The 13,520-nt window shown below is 39.1% G+C and overlaps 1 protein-coding gene across 2 annotated transcripts; it reads right to left on the minus strand.

The window, feature by feature from the left end:
* Positions 1–2,624: 2,624 nt before the first annotated feature.
* On the minus strand, positions 2,625–12,510 carry LOC113535432 (SLIT and NTRK-like protein 5). 2 transcript variants are annotated; one of them, XM_034299954.2, is made up of 2 exons: positions 12,027–12,510; positions 2,625–10,563 (listed from the first exon to the last, which is right to left on the minus strand). In XM_034299954.2, exon 2 carries the CDS (start codon positions 10,510–10,512, stop codon positions 7,903–7,905), a length of 2,610 nt encoding a protein of 869 aa, XP_034155845.1. In that variant the 5' UTR covers positions 10,513–10,563; positions 12,027–12,510; the 3' UTR covers positions 2,625–7,902. The 2 variants fall into 2 exon arrangements, with proteins under 2 accessions (XP_034155845.1, XP_026784514.1); XM_026928713.3 differs by lacking the exon at positions 12,027–12,510 and adding an exon at positions 11,117–11,267.
* Positions 12,511–13,520: the final 1,010 nt, after the last annotated feature.

Consider the following 13,520-nt stretch of genomic DNA (forward strand, 5'->3'; position numbering starts at 1 on the left):
GCGGTCCAAAGAGATGTTGATACAAGTGAAGGAGGCCATCATTAGGCTAAAAAAAAAAAATATCAGAGAGATAGCAGAAACTATAGGCGTGGCAAAATCAACAATTTGGTACATTCTTAAAGAGAAGGAATGCACTAGCGAGGAATGCACTGGCGACAGCAACACCAAAAGGCTTGGAAGACCTTGGAAGAAAACTAAAGTGGATGATTGCAGAATTCTTTCCTTGTTTTCAGAAAAACTCCTTCACAACATCTAGCCAAGTCAAGAACATCTCGAGGAGATAGGCGTATCATTGTACAAGTCTACAATCAAGAGACACCTTCATGAATGTAAATACAGACGGTTTACCTCAAGATGCAAACCACTGATAACACTCAAGAACAGAAAGGCCAGGTTAGACTTTGCTAAAACACCTCTAAAAAAAGTCTGACCAGTTCTGGAACAAGATTCTTTGGACAGATGAAACCTATATTAACTTGTACCAGAATGATGTGAAGAGAAGAGTATGGAGAACAAAAGGAAGGGCTCATGATCCAAAACATACCATATCATCTGTCAAACATGTGGAGGCAGTGTTATGGCATAGGCATGTACGGCTGCCAGTGTAACTGGGTCATTGGTTGATGATGTGACTTCTGATAGATGTAGCAGGATGAATTGTGAAGTGTATAGAGCTATACTTTCTGCTCAGATTCAGTCAAATCCTGCAAAACTGATGGGACGCCGCTTCACATTACAGATGGATAATGAGCCAAAACATACTGCAAAAGCAACCCAAGAGCTTCTAAAGGCAAAGAAATGGAATGTTCTTAAATGGCCCAGTCAGTCAGCTGACCTCAACCCAGTGGAGCATGTTTTTCACTTACTGAAGACAAAACTGAAGGCAGAAAGCCCCACAAACAAGCAGCAACAGAAAGCAGCTGTAGTAAAAGGCCTGGCAAAGCATCTCAGTGGAGGAATATCAGCATTTGGTGATGTCCATGGGTTCCAGATTTCAATCAGTCATTGACTGCAAAGGATTTGCATCCAAGTATTAACAATAATTCAAATATTTATGATTGTTAGTTTGTCCAATTACTTTTGAGCCTGTGAAAATGGACTCTGTAAAATACGGCTGTAATTCCTAAACGGTTAATGCAATATATCCATTAAACCTTGAATTAAAGCTGAAAGTCTACAATTCAGTCACATCTTGATTGCGTCATTTCAAATCCATTGTGGTGGTGTACAGAGGCAAAATTACGAAAACTGTCCAAATACTTATGAGCCTGACTGTCTTTTTTAAACATTATTGTTATATAAACATTAATGGAATTTGCTCTTAACATGTTAATTAAATAAAATAATATGATTAAATAATTAAATGTTATTTGGAAAATCTATTTAAATTATTCTACTGTTTTATTGGCTTTTTCGTTTGCTTCTGCATTGTTTGAATCTCATGCGTAGGTCGATAAATCATTTTTTATGTATGAGAGAATTATAATTGGCCAACAAAAATGACACGTTCTTATGTCAGAAATAAATAATTATTGTAGAGTGCTTCTTTTTTCCTTGATAGATGTGTTGAGAGTTTAGATTAATTTTCCCATTATGAGTCTGTAAACAAAGAAACTATTTACAAAAATATTCTACTAAAGGGATTTGTAAGTCTCTCTAATCTCTCAAGGAACCTGAAGTAATATCACAAGGATAGATCATTTCTCAGTTTGATTAAAAAAACTGCACTACAAGTTTTATGCAAAATGTAGATTTTTTTTTCTTATTCAATTGATATTTACATCATATTCCAATCAAACTAAAATTTGTCAATGGGAAATTTGGTATTAATCAGAATAAATCATTTGGATTTACAGGGAAAGAATTCTGAATTTGTTTTAAAGTCAGTTGTTGGTCATTGTTTAATAAACAGAAAATGAGATTTAGTGTCTTGTGATAAACAGCTTTAAGAATTAAAGGGACTAAAATTAATATCTGTAATATAATTTACCTGATTAGCTTTAGTATACATTACAAAATATATAGATTTGTAGAAAATTAAAGTGATTGATGAAATCAAATTAAAAACAAAACGAAACAAATAAAAAAAAAAAAAAAAACTTTCATTCAGTAACGTGAGCTGATGTATTCATTACATAATGATTATCACACTCTTGGATCCCAGAGGAACTTTGTCATGAGTCAGTTTTTAATTTTTACACCTCTAAAAAAAAAAAAAAAAAAAAAACTAGCAAGCGCATTTATAAATTATCTAACAATTAAATAACACCATATTAAATAATATCCTCATTATTAGATTAGATTATCAGAAAGTACACTTATCAGAAATGGCTGCGGTCATTAACCATCCTTTGTTAGTTGAAATAATCTTGCGAAGATCATTTCAGGCTTCTTAAAATTGATTGCTTTATAATGAAAGCATGATCTGTCTCTCTGTTTCCAAAAAAAATTTTAAAAAAAAGAATTGATTTTGACTTTATCTGATTTAATCATCCAAAAAATCTTAGATTAATGAGCATACAGATGTTGATCATTATTATTATTATTATTATTATTATTATTATGTTACTGATATCACTATTTCTGATGAGGTGATATCATTATATCGGTAAATGGTCCTGGTCCTCCACAATGACACAGCACATTTCCAGTGATAAACAGGCTCTGTTCAAACAAACGCAACCATAAGCTGATAAAGGAGTGTGTGTGTGTGTGTGTGTGTGTGTGTGAGAGAGAGAGAGAGAGAGAGATAGAAGAAATCCATCGAAACACACTCGAGCCGGAACAGATAGAGTGACGACACGGACACATGAGGAGTGGAGTGTGTCTAAACACAAAAACAAATCAAGGAGTAAACAGAAACACGGTCTCGCTCATTTCCAGGGTCAAATGCCGAAAACACACAACACACACGTACACACACACACACACACACACACACTGTGTTGTAAATGACTATTCAACCTGTGAAATAAATTTGTTTTTTCCCCGGCGGCTCCGCGACTTCCATTAAACATCATGATTAGTTTAATCAAGAGGCTCATTGGTGCCTGTCAGATATCATCTCTGCCTTCGCAATTAGCCCATTCTCCTTGAACTTGGTTGGCAAACACACACACACACACACACACACACACACACACACACGCCCCGTCACAATGCGACAAAGTTAAATAATCGCTGGATAAATTAAGAAATTAAACATCACTCTTCTCCCAGAGCGTTGATTAAAAGCATTACTCGTTTGACGGCGATGTTTTATTCTTTTCCCATGATGCAACATTAGCGCTCAGGGTCACCTCGACGCCGATAGCTCATGGTGACAAATTCAGATCCACCCACACATCCACCCATCCACCCACCCATGCACATGCACACTCACACATACACACACACACACACACACACACACACAGGGAGTGGGTAATGGCGATTAATTAGCGAGGGAGTAGACATCGGGTGAATGACGATAATTTTGATTGACAGTTGATGTCGAATGCATTAATCACAGAGAAGAGATTTGGATTTTAAAAGGATGACCTTCAAACGGAGGCTTTGCTAATTAATCTCTTTCATCGTCAAAACGAAGAAATTATTTCATTCTAGAGATGACTGCGTAACCAATAGCATCAAGCTTCACTCTAAAATAAAACACGCGCTGCTCATTTCCGTAAATACAAACCAAAATGTGCATACATATCTTCCATTCTGCTCTGAAATTTGCTCTCATTGCCAAAGCAAAAAAAAAAAAAATTGTGATATAGACCTTTTCAAATAGAAGGGCAGGGCCTAGAGCATGAGTAAACGGTTTTTTTAGCAATATATGAAGTTACATTTTAAAAACTATTAATCCACTTATAAGAGATGTAGAGAAAAAAAATAAGGAAATAAAACGAAGAAAAATAAATCAATAAATAACATAAAAATGAATCCATAAAATATTTAACCCACATGTGATGACTGTATAAATGACTGTCTGAATTAAAATAAATTCTAAGGAAAAAAAAAAAAAAGAAAACAAAAAGATTAAGATTGTTGTGGTGAGCATCATTATTCTTTCAAATCTTTAGAAATTCTTAAACATATGGTGAACATTTGAATGGTTCAAATTCATATGACTTTTTGGAAAGCTTAGCATGCCACTTTTACGATTTAAAAAAAAAAAAAATTAAAAAGGTATTTTATTTTCAGAACATTTGGCTGCCCAAAAGGCTAAACGTTGGGTTTGTTTGTTTTGTTTTTGTTCAAATTTACACTGTCTCTGTTTTTCAGTTGTTTTCATAGAGATTATCGTATAAAATAAAACTGCTATGACTACTACTTATTTAAAAAAAAACATTAAGGATGTGCAATTTAGAGTGGAATACCTGTTCTATCTCATTTGGTAAGGGAATAAATGTAAAAATTTAAGAAAATATCCATTCTGAATGACATATAAAACGACAACCAAAGCAATAAAATAGCGAAAGAAAGGCTTAGCTAGGTCATCGTTCACATATGGTTTATCCAGGTTTATTTCAGCACTTACAATCCTATCTTCAGGAACAAAAGCAATTCAAGATGCTTTCTATCACCAGAGCAAAAACATCCAATTTCACCCAAATTACCAAACCACCTCGCCAACAATAAGGCCAAAACCCAGGAAATCTTAGCATTTATGAAGTGGACAACCAGTAAATCTTGATCATAAACTGCCGAAGGCCCAGAGACCTGAATGTCAGCGCTAATCCTCTGCTAGCATGGGCCAAAATGGAGCACATTACCAAACCGTGCCAAAAATAATAATAATAAATAATCATCATAAACGGCTGGCTGCGTATTCCCAATGCACAAGCTCTGCTGCACCGTGTTCAGATTGCTCCTCTTTAGCTCACCATATGGGCTGACGAGCTCTAAGTGGTCTAGAATTAGCGCGCTGGTGGCGTGAGTGGTCCAAATTCATAATGCCAGGGTTAGTATTTACACAATTGATGATCTGGGATCCGTTTCAGGGACCAAGCCGGTGAACGATCGGTCCAGATTTAATTCGCTGGAAACACGGCCATAAAACCGAAGCAGCTTCTTCTTGACAATTAGTAACCGTCACCAATTAATCACATCCCAATCCCTTGGCAGCAATTCAGAGATTAACACCATGTCAAGGTCTGTCCTGCCATAACAGGTCTGATTCGTCCCCCTTCCTTTTTTCTGCGGCTATAAAAAGCCCCCGCGTCACGTCGTGATTTGGAACGAGGCCCTCGAGTCGACAGAAAGAGAGAAAGTGGAGCTCTTTATCATTGGAACAAGGAGGAAGGGGGGGTCACACTCTAACCCCAATACTCAATACAGCCATTTTACAAAAAGAGAAGAAATACAGCATACTTCATTACAGCATGGGATTCGGCTTTGCTTTTAAAAAAGTTCAAATTAAAAAAATGGGCAAAAATATAGGAAATGATCATTATGGTAATCATGACAGGTTTGTGTACCTTGTGTTCATTTCTTTTTTTTTTTCGTAATCTATCCAAATGCAATGTTTAAAACAGTGTTTACTTTTGACTTTAAAACAATAAATATAACAATAAATATTCAAAAAAAAATTTGTTTTTCATCATTTCAGATTCTTTTTAGAGATAAAATGAATGATCTTAATGGCCTGGATGTGGATCAGCAATTACAGATGGCTGTTAGTGCCTGATGTACTGCTAATATGGCTCACTACATGCTTTTAAAAAAAAAAAAATAATAATAATCAGAGGGTGATGATAAAGGAGAACGACGTGGTGGATGATTTTTTTTTTTTGTAAAAAAAAAAAAAAAAAGCAGGGATTTCTAGGTCAACGTTCAGTTCTGCATATATCGATCCCTTTTTTTTTAAACCTTTTATGAAAACAGAATAAGGTTCTAGAGTACATATCTTAACCAGAGAATAGTCTATAGGATAGCATACTTGCACTTCCAGGTTGACTCTGTTGACACTGAAATGTACAGATTTATAATTGTAAATATTTGATTTCTAGACTTTGTGTGATGAAACAAATGGAAACAACTAAAAATAATTCAATATTTTATTTGTCTAAAAATAATTTTATGAAATGAGTGATTTCCTATTTTAGTGCATGCCAAGAAAAAAACAAAAACAAAGTAAGAAGCTGTTTCCTTGTTTTTCCATTTTCACTGTGAAATGAAATGCAAAACTAATAAACATAATGTACATGGACCAAATAGCAATAATTTGGGCGATTCAAATCTTTTCATAAAGACTTGAATTTGATCTACTAATCATTTTCGAAAGCTTATCATGTCAGAACATTTGGTGGTCCAAAACACACCACACACCAGGAATGAACTATTTTTTTGAGAGTACTTTCTGCGACGTAAATTCAGATCAATTAACCTTATTCGTTTAACCAGAAATAAATTGAATACCAATAATTACAAGGTAAAAACTCACATTATAGTCAGAAGTCAAAATGCAGCCTCATGCAATCAAGAGATTTCAGAACGTCTTATTAAAATGCAGCAGACGAGCAACGAGTTGATGACATGGCCTAGAGCTACTGCGATATTAACCCTGCCATTTTCAATTTTCAGTGCTAATAACCTTCTACTATAGCACATCTTCCCTTCCCTTTTTTGCACAGAAAAAAAAAATGTTTATTTGAGAAGCATTGATTGTTTTAGGAACGCCTCTGAACACTGGTTACAACTCTGTATTGATTAGCATTGCTAATGTAACTCCTAAAATCACTTGACTCCTCGTGCCAGAGGACTGTCGTACCGGAAATGTGTTGCCAACAATGATGTATATATATGTATGTATATAAGAACCTGACATCATATTTATTGATGACATAAACATATTTTGGTCAATATAGTGCAATAATAAGTGGAAAGCAATCAAAAAAAAAAAAAACAATAAGGGGGAAAAAAGAAAGAATTGCGAATGCTTGTATAAAAATAGGTGTTACATTAAAATAGTATTACACAACATAATTATTACTTCAATTATCATTTATGAATTTGTTTTTGATAACATATTAAAATACATATTAAGAATGAATGAATCATTTTTAATATATAATAATTCCTCTAATGGTAGCTGGGAAGACCAACATTGGCCCTCCATTTTTCTTTCTTTCTTTTTTTTTTTTCCAAAAAAGTGCAGACGGCATACAAAGACACTTCTTTTTTAAATCTTTAAATGAAGCAAAAGTCTCTCTTTGACACTGGAGATGAAGGTGGAGGACTCGGAGGTTTAGGAAGATGGGGACAGGGAAGGGGGGGGGGGGAGGGGGGTGTGCCACCGCTGAAAGAAAGCCACTTGTACAATGCAAGCTACAATAAATGATCAAAAAATTACAAACGAAAAGCTTGTACAGAGGGATAATGGTACAGGTGATAATGATGAATAATCAAATAATGTTAAAAATACATGGAGATTATACCAATAAATACTTACTTACTTACAGACTAGAGCAGAGGAATTGTCCTGCACAGTTAGATGCACTGTAATACAGTGTTCTTTTTCAATTTTGTATTGTTAAAGTTCGCAGTATCTGCGTGATTATACTCCTGAAAAAAACGTACTTGGATTAATCTGTACAGCTACGTTTGTTTATTTACGTGTATTCAATTCAATCGTCAACTTAAAAAAATAGATTTTGCGATTTTTGCATCACCAGTTTTGTATCACAACTCGTGCTTTCATCCCGAGAGCTTTTTTCCTTTTTTATTTCCTTTAATGTCATGTATCTTTAAAAATTAAGGTAAGACAGTTTGGCACACCCCATTGTAGGATTTTTGTTTGTTGCCTTTGTTCTGTTGTTTCTTTAAAGATGGTGTACACCGTACACCCCAGTGCACCCTTCGCATGGAAACGGGGTGAAAATCTCTAACAGTATGCATGTTCATAGACAAGGTTTAAAACTGGCTAAACGTTGTCTGTTTCTCAAGAACTTCGAGGTAATCTGGCTCCATTTGGAGTTTTGCCTTTAGTTCCAAATACTCATTCCTGTTCGGCTCCACGTAGACAGTACTTGGAGCTGAGCTATAGAGCATAGTTTCTCTAATTCCCTCGGGATGCAAGAATTGCCGACGTACGTCGAAATTTGGGTTGTACGTGTAAGATCCAGGACTGGGGTACTTGTACTCATACCTATTTCCGGCACTATTCGGAGTTTTATCTGGTTCTAAGATCCCTCGGAAGAAATGCTCGGCATCCTGAGCAGTCGAAGGCTCCTCCCTAGGTTCAATGGTGCTAACGGTGTACGTAGGGCTCCTCGACGTTGGATCCCGCTCTTCTTCATTGGTGTTTCGGTAGCTAACCTTGAGCTCATGCAGATCAGGATAATCCTCCACAGCGGTACCTTCTCTGGATCTATAAATGGGGTTTTTGCACATGTGCCCAAGAGGATGGGGGATGTACTCGTAGACATGACCTGCTGGGGTTTTGACTTTGGGTACAGAACGATTGCTATAAAGACTGTACTGAAGGTTAAAGGAACTTACGTCTGAGTTGTTGGTGCTGGTGCGGTCACTTTGTGACTTTTTTCGCCGTTTCATGACCACCACAAACAGCCCAGCAGCCACAAAAACAGACATTATGAAGACCAGGAGGAGGCTAAGGATGAGGACTGACAATGGGACAGTGCTTGAAGGAGTGTTGAACCTCAAGGGGGTCTCTGTGGTGATTACCTTCCCTTCCAAGGTCGCTTCCGACAGAGCTACCGTAGATACAACAATATCCGAGTAATCAGGACATAACTGTTCAGAAAGGACGCTGCGCATGTCTTGCCCTGCAAGTCTCTTTGGAGTTGCACATATGACATCATTAACCACAGTGCCAGAGTTGAGCTGCTCCAGCCATATTTTCATGCCTACCACATCACACGTGCAATCCCAAGGGTTTTCAAAGAGATCCACTTGCACCAAAGCCTTGAGCTGATCTAGAACTCCACTCACAGGCAAGTTTTGAAAGTGGTTGTTGCGTAGATTGAGCCTTGACAGTGACATACTAGAAAAGATGCCTCCCGGCAAGGTTTTTAGAAGATTGTTGTTTAGGAAAAGCAGCTGAAGGTTTGGCACGAAGCGGAAGGTACCGGCAACAACCTCCTTGATCTTGTTGTACTCTAAATACAAGTACTGCAGGTTCTGGAGCCCAAAGAACATGTCTGCAGTGAGCCTGTCTATCAAATTGCCATTCAAGTACAACCTGCGCAGATTAATTAAATCCCCAAATGCCCTGTCATGTATGAGTGCTATCCGATTGTTTCCCAAGTGCAACAAATCCAATCCCTCTGCCTCAACGAAATCCGATCGGCGCACAACAGGGATGTAATTCCCAGTAAGGTACATTTTTTTGGGATTATACGGCTTGGGCTTTAGATCTGATATACTCTCAATTTTCCGTTCCTGGCAGTTGACATTGAGCCCAAGATCAGAGATCTGAAGGTTGCACGTGCATGCCGTGGGGCAATCCAAAGGCACAGGAGATTTGGTCTGAAAAGCTATGATTGGCCCATAGTTGTAGGGATTGCCTGGGATGCGAGACGTGGGCTTGGACCTGGTCTTGTTGGACTGCCGAGTGCCCTTGGTAGGCCGGGATGAGGACCTCAGCACTGCTGAGGATGTGGCTGAGGAAGTCACTGCCGCCGGCGTCGTCTGGAAATATCCGTTCGTGCTGAGAGGTGGCGGTGGGCGCATCTCATATTCCGAAATGGCCCTCCGGGGGCACAGCTCCTGCTTGGAGACCTCATCGAGATCGCGGCCGTGGAGCCGGAATGGAGTCTCACAGACCACCTCGCCAACTAGTGCCGTGTAGGCAATGCTTTCTAGCCAAGCTTTTAGTGCGATAAGTTCGCAAGAACAATTCCACGGATTCTCCTCTAGCTGTAATTCCACCACTTTATCCATGTGCTCCAAAAGGCCAATGTAAGGGAACATTTTCAAGCGGTTGCCCCTGAGATCCAAGTGGGTCAAGGGCACATTTCGGAAAATGTTGGTAGGCAGCGATGACAAGAGGTTGTCATTCAAAATTAGCACAGTCAGACGGTGGAGCCTGCTGAGAGCATTGGGTTCAATAATACTAATAAAATTGTAATCAATCTGAAGGTATTCCAGGTTTTCTAATCCAGTGAACGTATCATCCCTAAGAACATCTATTTTGTTGTTGTTTAGGTGCAACCTCCTTAATCCCTGCAGTCCATTAAAAGCCCCAGTTTCCACTTCGGATATGTCGTTGTTGCCTAAATGCAAAATGGTGACTCCAGTATAGTTGATAAAGTCATTGACGGACAATTTTTTCAGCAGGTTCCCCGTCAGTAGAAGGTGATACGTGGGGAAATGAACCGGGCTGATTTCTGACAGTCTTACAATGCCCCGGTTCTCGCAGCTGACCGTCAGAATGCCCTCTTTTTCTTCACAAGTGCACAAATTCCTACAGATCTCCCCATAATTTTCATACATCTCAACCAGGCTCAGAGAAGCGGCAAGCAGCAAGATTAGTGTCAGTATCCAGACACGCATTTTCATCGAATTGAATGGCGCCGTTCACTGTAGTGCCGCTGCAGACTGTGGTGTCATCTAGAAAAGGCAGAAAAAAAGGGCAATCAATCTTTTTGGAACAAATAGCAAATGGACTAATGGATCTTTAAGGAATGATAACAGACATAGTGAGGAGAGGATTTTCTTGTGAAACATTTGACACGTTAATGTTAGATATGCACGTTAAAGAATGAAAAATAAATAATTCACTCAATTCTTTAATAAGAAATTCATTTATTTGAGTCACATGCATTAATTAATAAAACACTGAGGCTGTGCAGACATTCTAGGCACACAGAAAAACACCTCTACGACGAGCAGTATGAATTCAGGGAACAGTAGGAGCACACGGAGAACATTTTTTGACATTTATTTGTTTAAATGAGAAGTAGCAACACGGCAAGTGCTTGGAGAAATTTGTCCTAAAAGAGCAACTGCCATTATTGAGAATACTGAACATGCACTGCTGGTGATAGGAGCATGCATTCTGATTATTAGCTATTGCTTATGCATAAATATGTGCATGCTAGAACCCGCGAGCTTCAGGTTATGATCACGCTAAACGAGTGTTTAACAAGCTTTATCTACTCACCCCGCATATCCGATCACTCCTGTTTTCCTGTTTTCTAACGCCGGTTTAATTCGGTTTAAACAGACCCAAACCTTCAGCATGCATGTATATGTGTGTATGTGTGTGTGTCTGTATAAAAATCTGATGATGCCCCATGCATCTCGGCGGGGGAGAATGAAGGGAAAAAAAAAAAAAAAAAAAAAAAAAAAAAACGCTGATCGAGAGAGCAAAACACTCTTAGCAGTTCCAAATCTGTCCATTTAACATCCATCGATTATCTTATCATTCATCCTGCTCCTTTACACTATCCTGGATTAAATTATCCGAGATTTGGTGATAATAATCCTGGATTCCGGCGTTTCTGCGGGATCTCTTGATTCATGCAAATCAACATCCACCTTCTTTTCCCTCTCTCTCTCTTTCTCTCTCTCTCTATCTCTCCGGTACCGGAGACACTCGCCGACGCACGCAAACACACACACACACACACACACACACACAGAGAGAGAGAGAGAGAGAAAGAGAGAGAGAGATCTCGCACCACATCTACATACGACTTTTCTGTCGCATTTAAATATATATATATAAATAAATAAATAAAAATAATAACTAAGCTGTTTTCGGTAAACAAAATTGACGGCATTTATATACCCACACATGCAAATCGTGCTTTTTTCTGAACACCCAGACGCCTCTTGCAAATATTTGCACACGGTTTCAATCAAGCACACATGAAATAAATGACATTTGGAATCAACCGGCACTGATAAAGTCGTGATCAAATCCGTAGCGCGTGGCGGTGTCTCCCTCATTCAAGCCGCATCCGAGCTTTCACATCATTTCATTACGCGTTATTTTGTGCGGTGTTTTTCTTTCTTTTCTATTCTCTTTTTCTTTTCTGAACTCTTCGTCATTGCCATGTATTCCTTACCGGGCTGATCGTCTCCGAAGCGGCAGCTGCATCACGACATCCGTTAACCGGAACGTAGCGCGCGCCAGGCTGCAAAATCCGTGCCGATTATTCCAGTATCTCTCTCTCTCTCTCTCTCTCTCTCTCTCACACACACACTCTCTTACTCTCTCTCTCTGTCTATCTATCTATCTATCTCTATCTCTCTCTTTCTTTTTATTAAAAGAAAATCCGATTCGTTTTAACACCGAATTTTCTACGGATAATGATGATGGTGGTGGTGACGATGCGCGCGCGCGTGCATCGTCGCTCTCTCTCTCTCTCTCTCTCTCTCTCTCTCTCTCTCTGCTCGCTCGCGCTCTCACTTCTCTCAGACTAGCAGACGATTAAACACTGCCGCGCGCGCGTGTATAGGGAGTACGGTGGCGGTGCGCGCGTGCAGGGATCCTGATGCTGATGATGCTCCATCCGTCCGCACACTCAACACCGACCATCAGATCTTATACTTAACACACACACACACACACACACACACACACACAGCTGTGGATTCATGGGTTCGTGCTGTTTGTGGTACACCCGGCAAAGTTAAGTGTGCGAGCGCGTGCGCCCGTGAGCTTGTGTGCGCGCGCTCGCATGCTTGCATGCGTGCATGCATGCGTGCATTGCATGCGGCTTAGACAGTCCCGGATGACAAATTTGGAGCAAAAAACTTTGAGGGAGGGGGGAGTTATCATTAAGAGTTAAAACATGCAGAGATGGAGAGACAGAGACATACAGAGAGGGGGGAGGGGGGCAGAAAGAGAGAGAGAGAGAGAGAGAGAGAGAGAGAGAGAGACAGAGAGAAGGAGAGGAAAAGAAAAAGAGAGACAGACAGACAGAGACATGCAGAGAGAGAGATGGGGGGAGAGAGAGAGAGAGCTAGAGAAAGAGAGCGAGACAGACAGAGAGACAGAGACAGACAGAGAGAAGGAGAGGAAAAGAAAAAGAGAGAGAGACAGACAGAGAGAAAGAGAGAGACAGAGAGATAGAGAGAGAAAGAGAGAGAGAGACCTATAGAGGGCAGTGCAATGCGATAAAAGTGGACGGACTCACATCAATCCTGTCACAGTTAACCATGAGCTCTCTCTCTCTCTCTCTCTCTCTCTCTCTACACACACACACACACACTCATACACAAGCAATAACAATACATGTGAGTGTGTGTCTTTTTTATGTCTCTCTATCTCTTTCACTTCTTCCACACCTCTTTTTTTGGTATGATTGCAGTATCTGTCTCTGTCTCTCTCTCTCTTTCTGTCTCTCTCTCCTTCCTCCTTTTCTACGCTCTCAGAAGCATAACATACTAAATTGTAGTTGACATTTTAGGAAAACAAGGAGCATGAAAATAACTACAAAAACAACAGACGTTACTGATATTAACAGTAAAGATAGTTATAACATTAATAATAACTATAGAAATCAAGTTATCTAGCTCTGTTTATATGTCTCACGTCCTTTCTCTCTCTCTCTCTC

Source organism: Pangasianodon hypophthalmus, chromosome 26, assembly GCF_027358585.1.
Source record: "Pangasianodon hypophthalmus isolate fPanHyp1 chromosome 26, fPanHyp1.pri, whole genome shotgun sequence".
In the NCBI taxonomy this organism is placed as follows: domain Eukaryota; kingdom Metazoa; phylum Chordata; class Actinopteri; order Siluriformes; family Pangasiidae; genus Pangasianodon; species Pangasianodon hypophthalmus.

Excerpts from the sequence above, each read along its gene's own strand:
- LOC113535432 (XM_034299954.2), bottom strand. The coding sequence starts at position 10,512 with ATGAAAATGCGTGTCTGGATACTGACACTAATCTTGCTGCTTGCCGCT.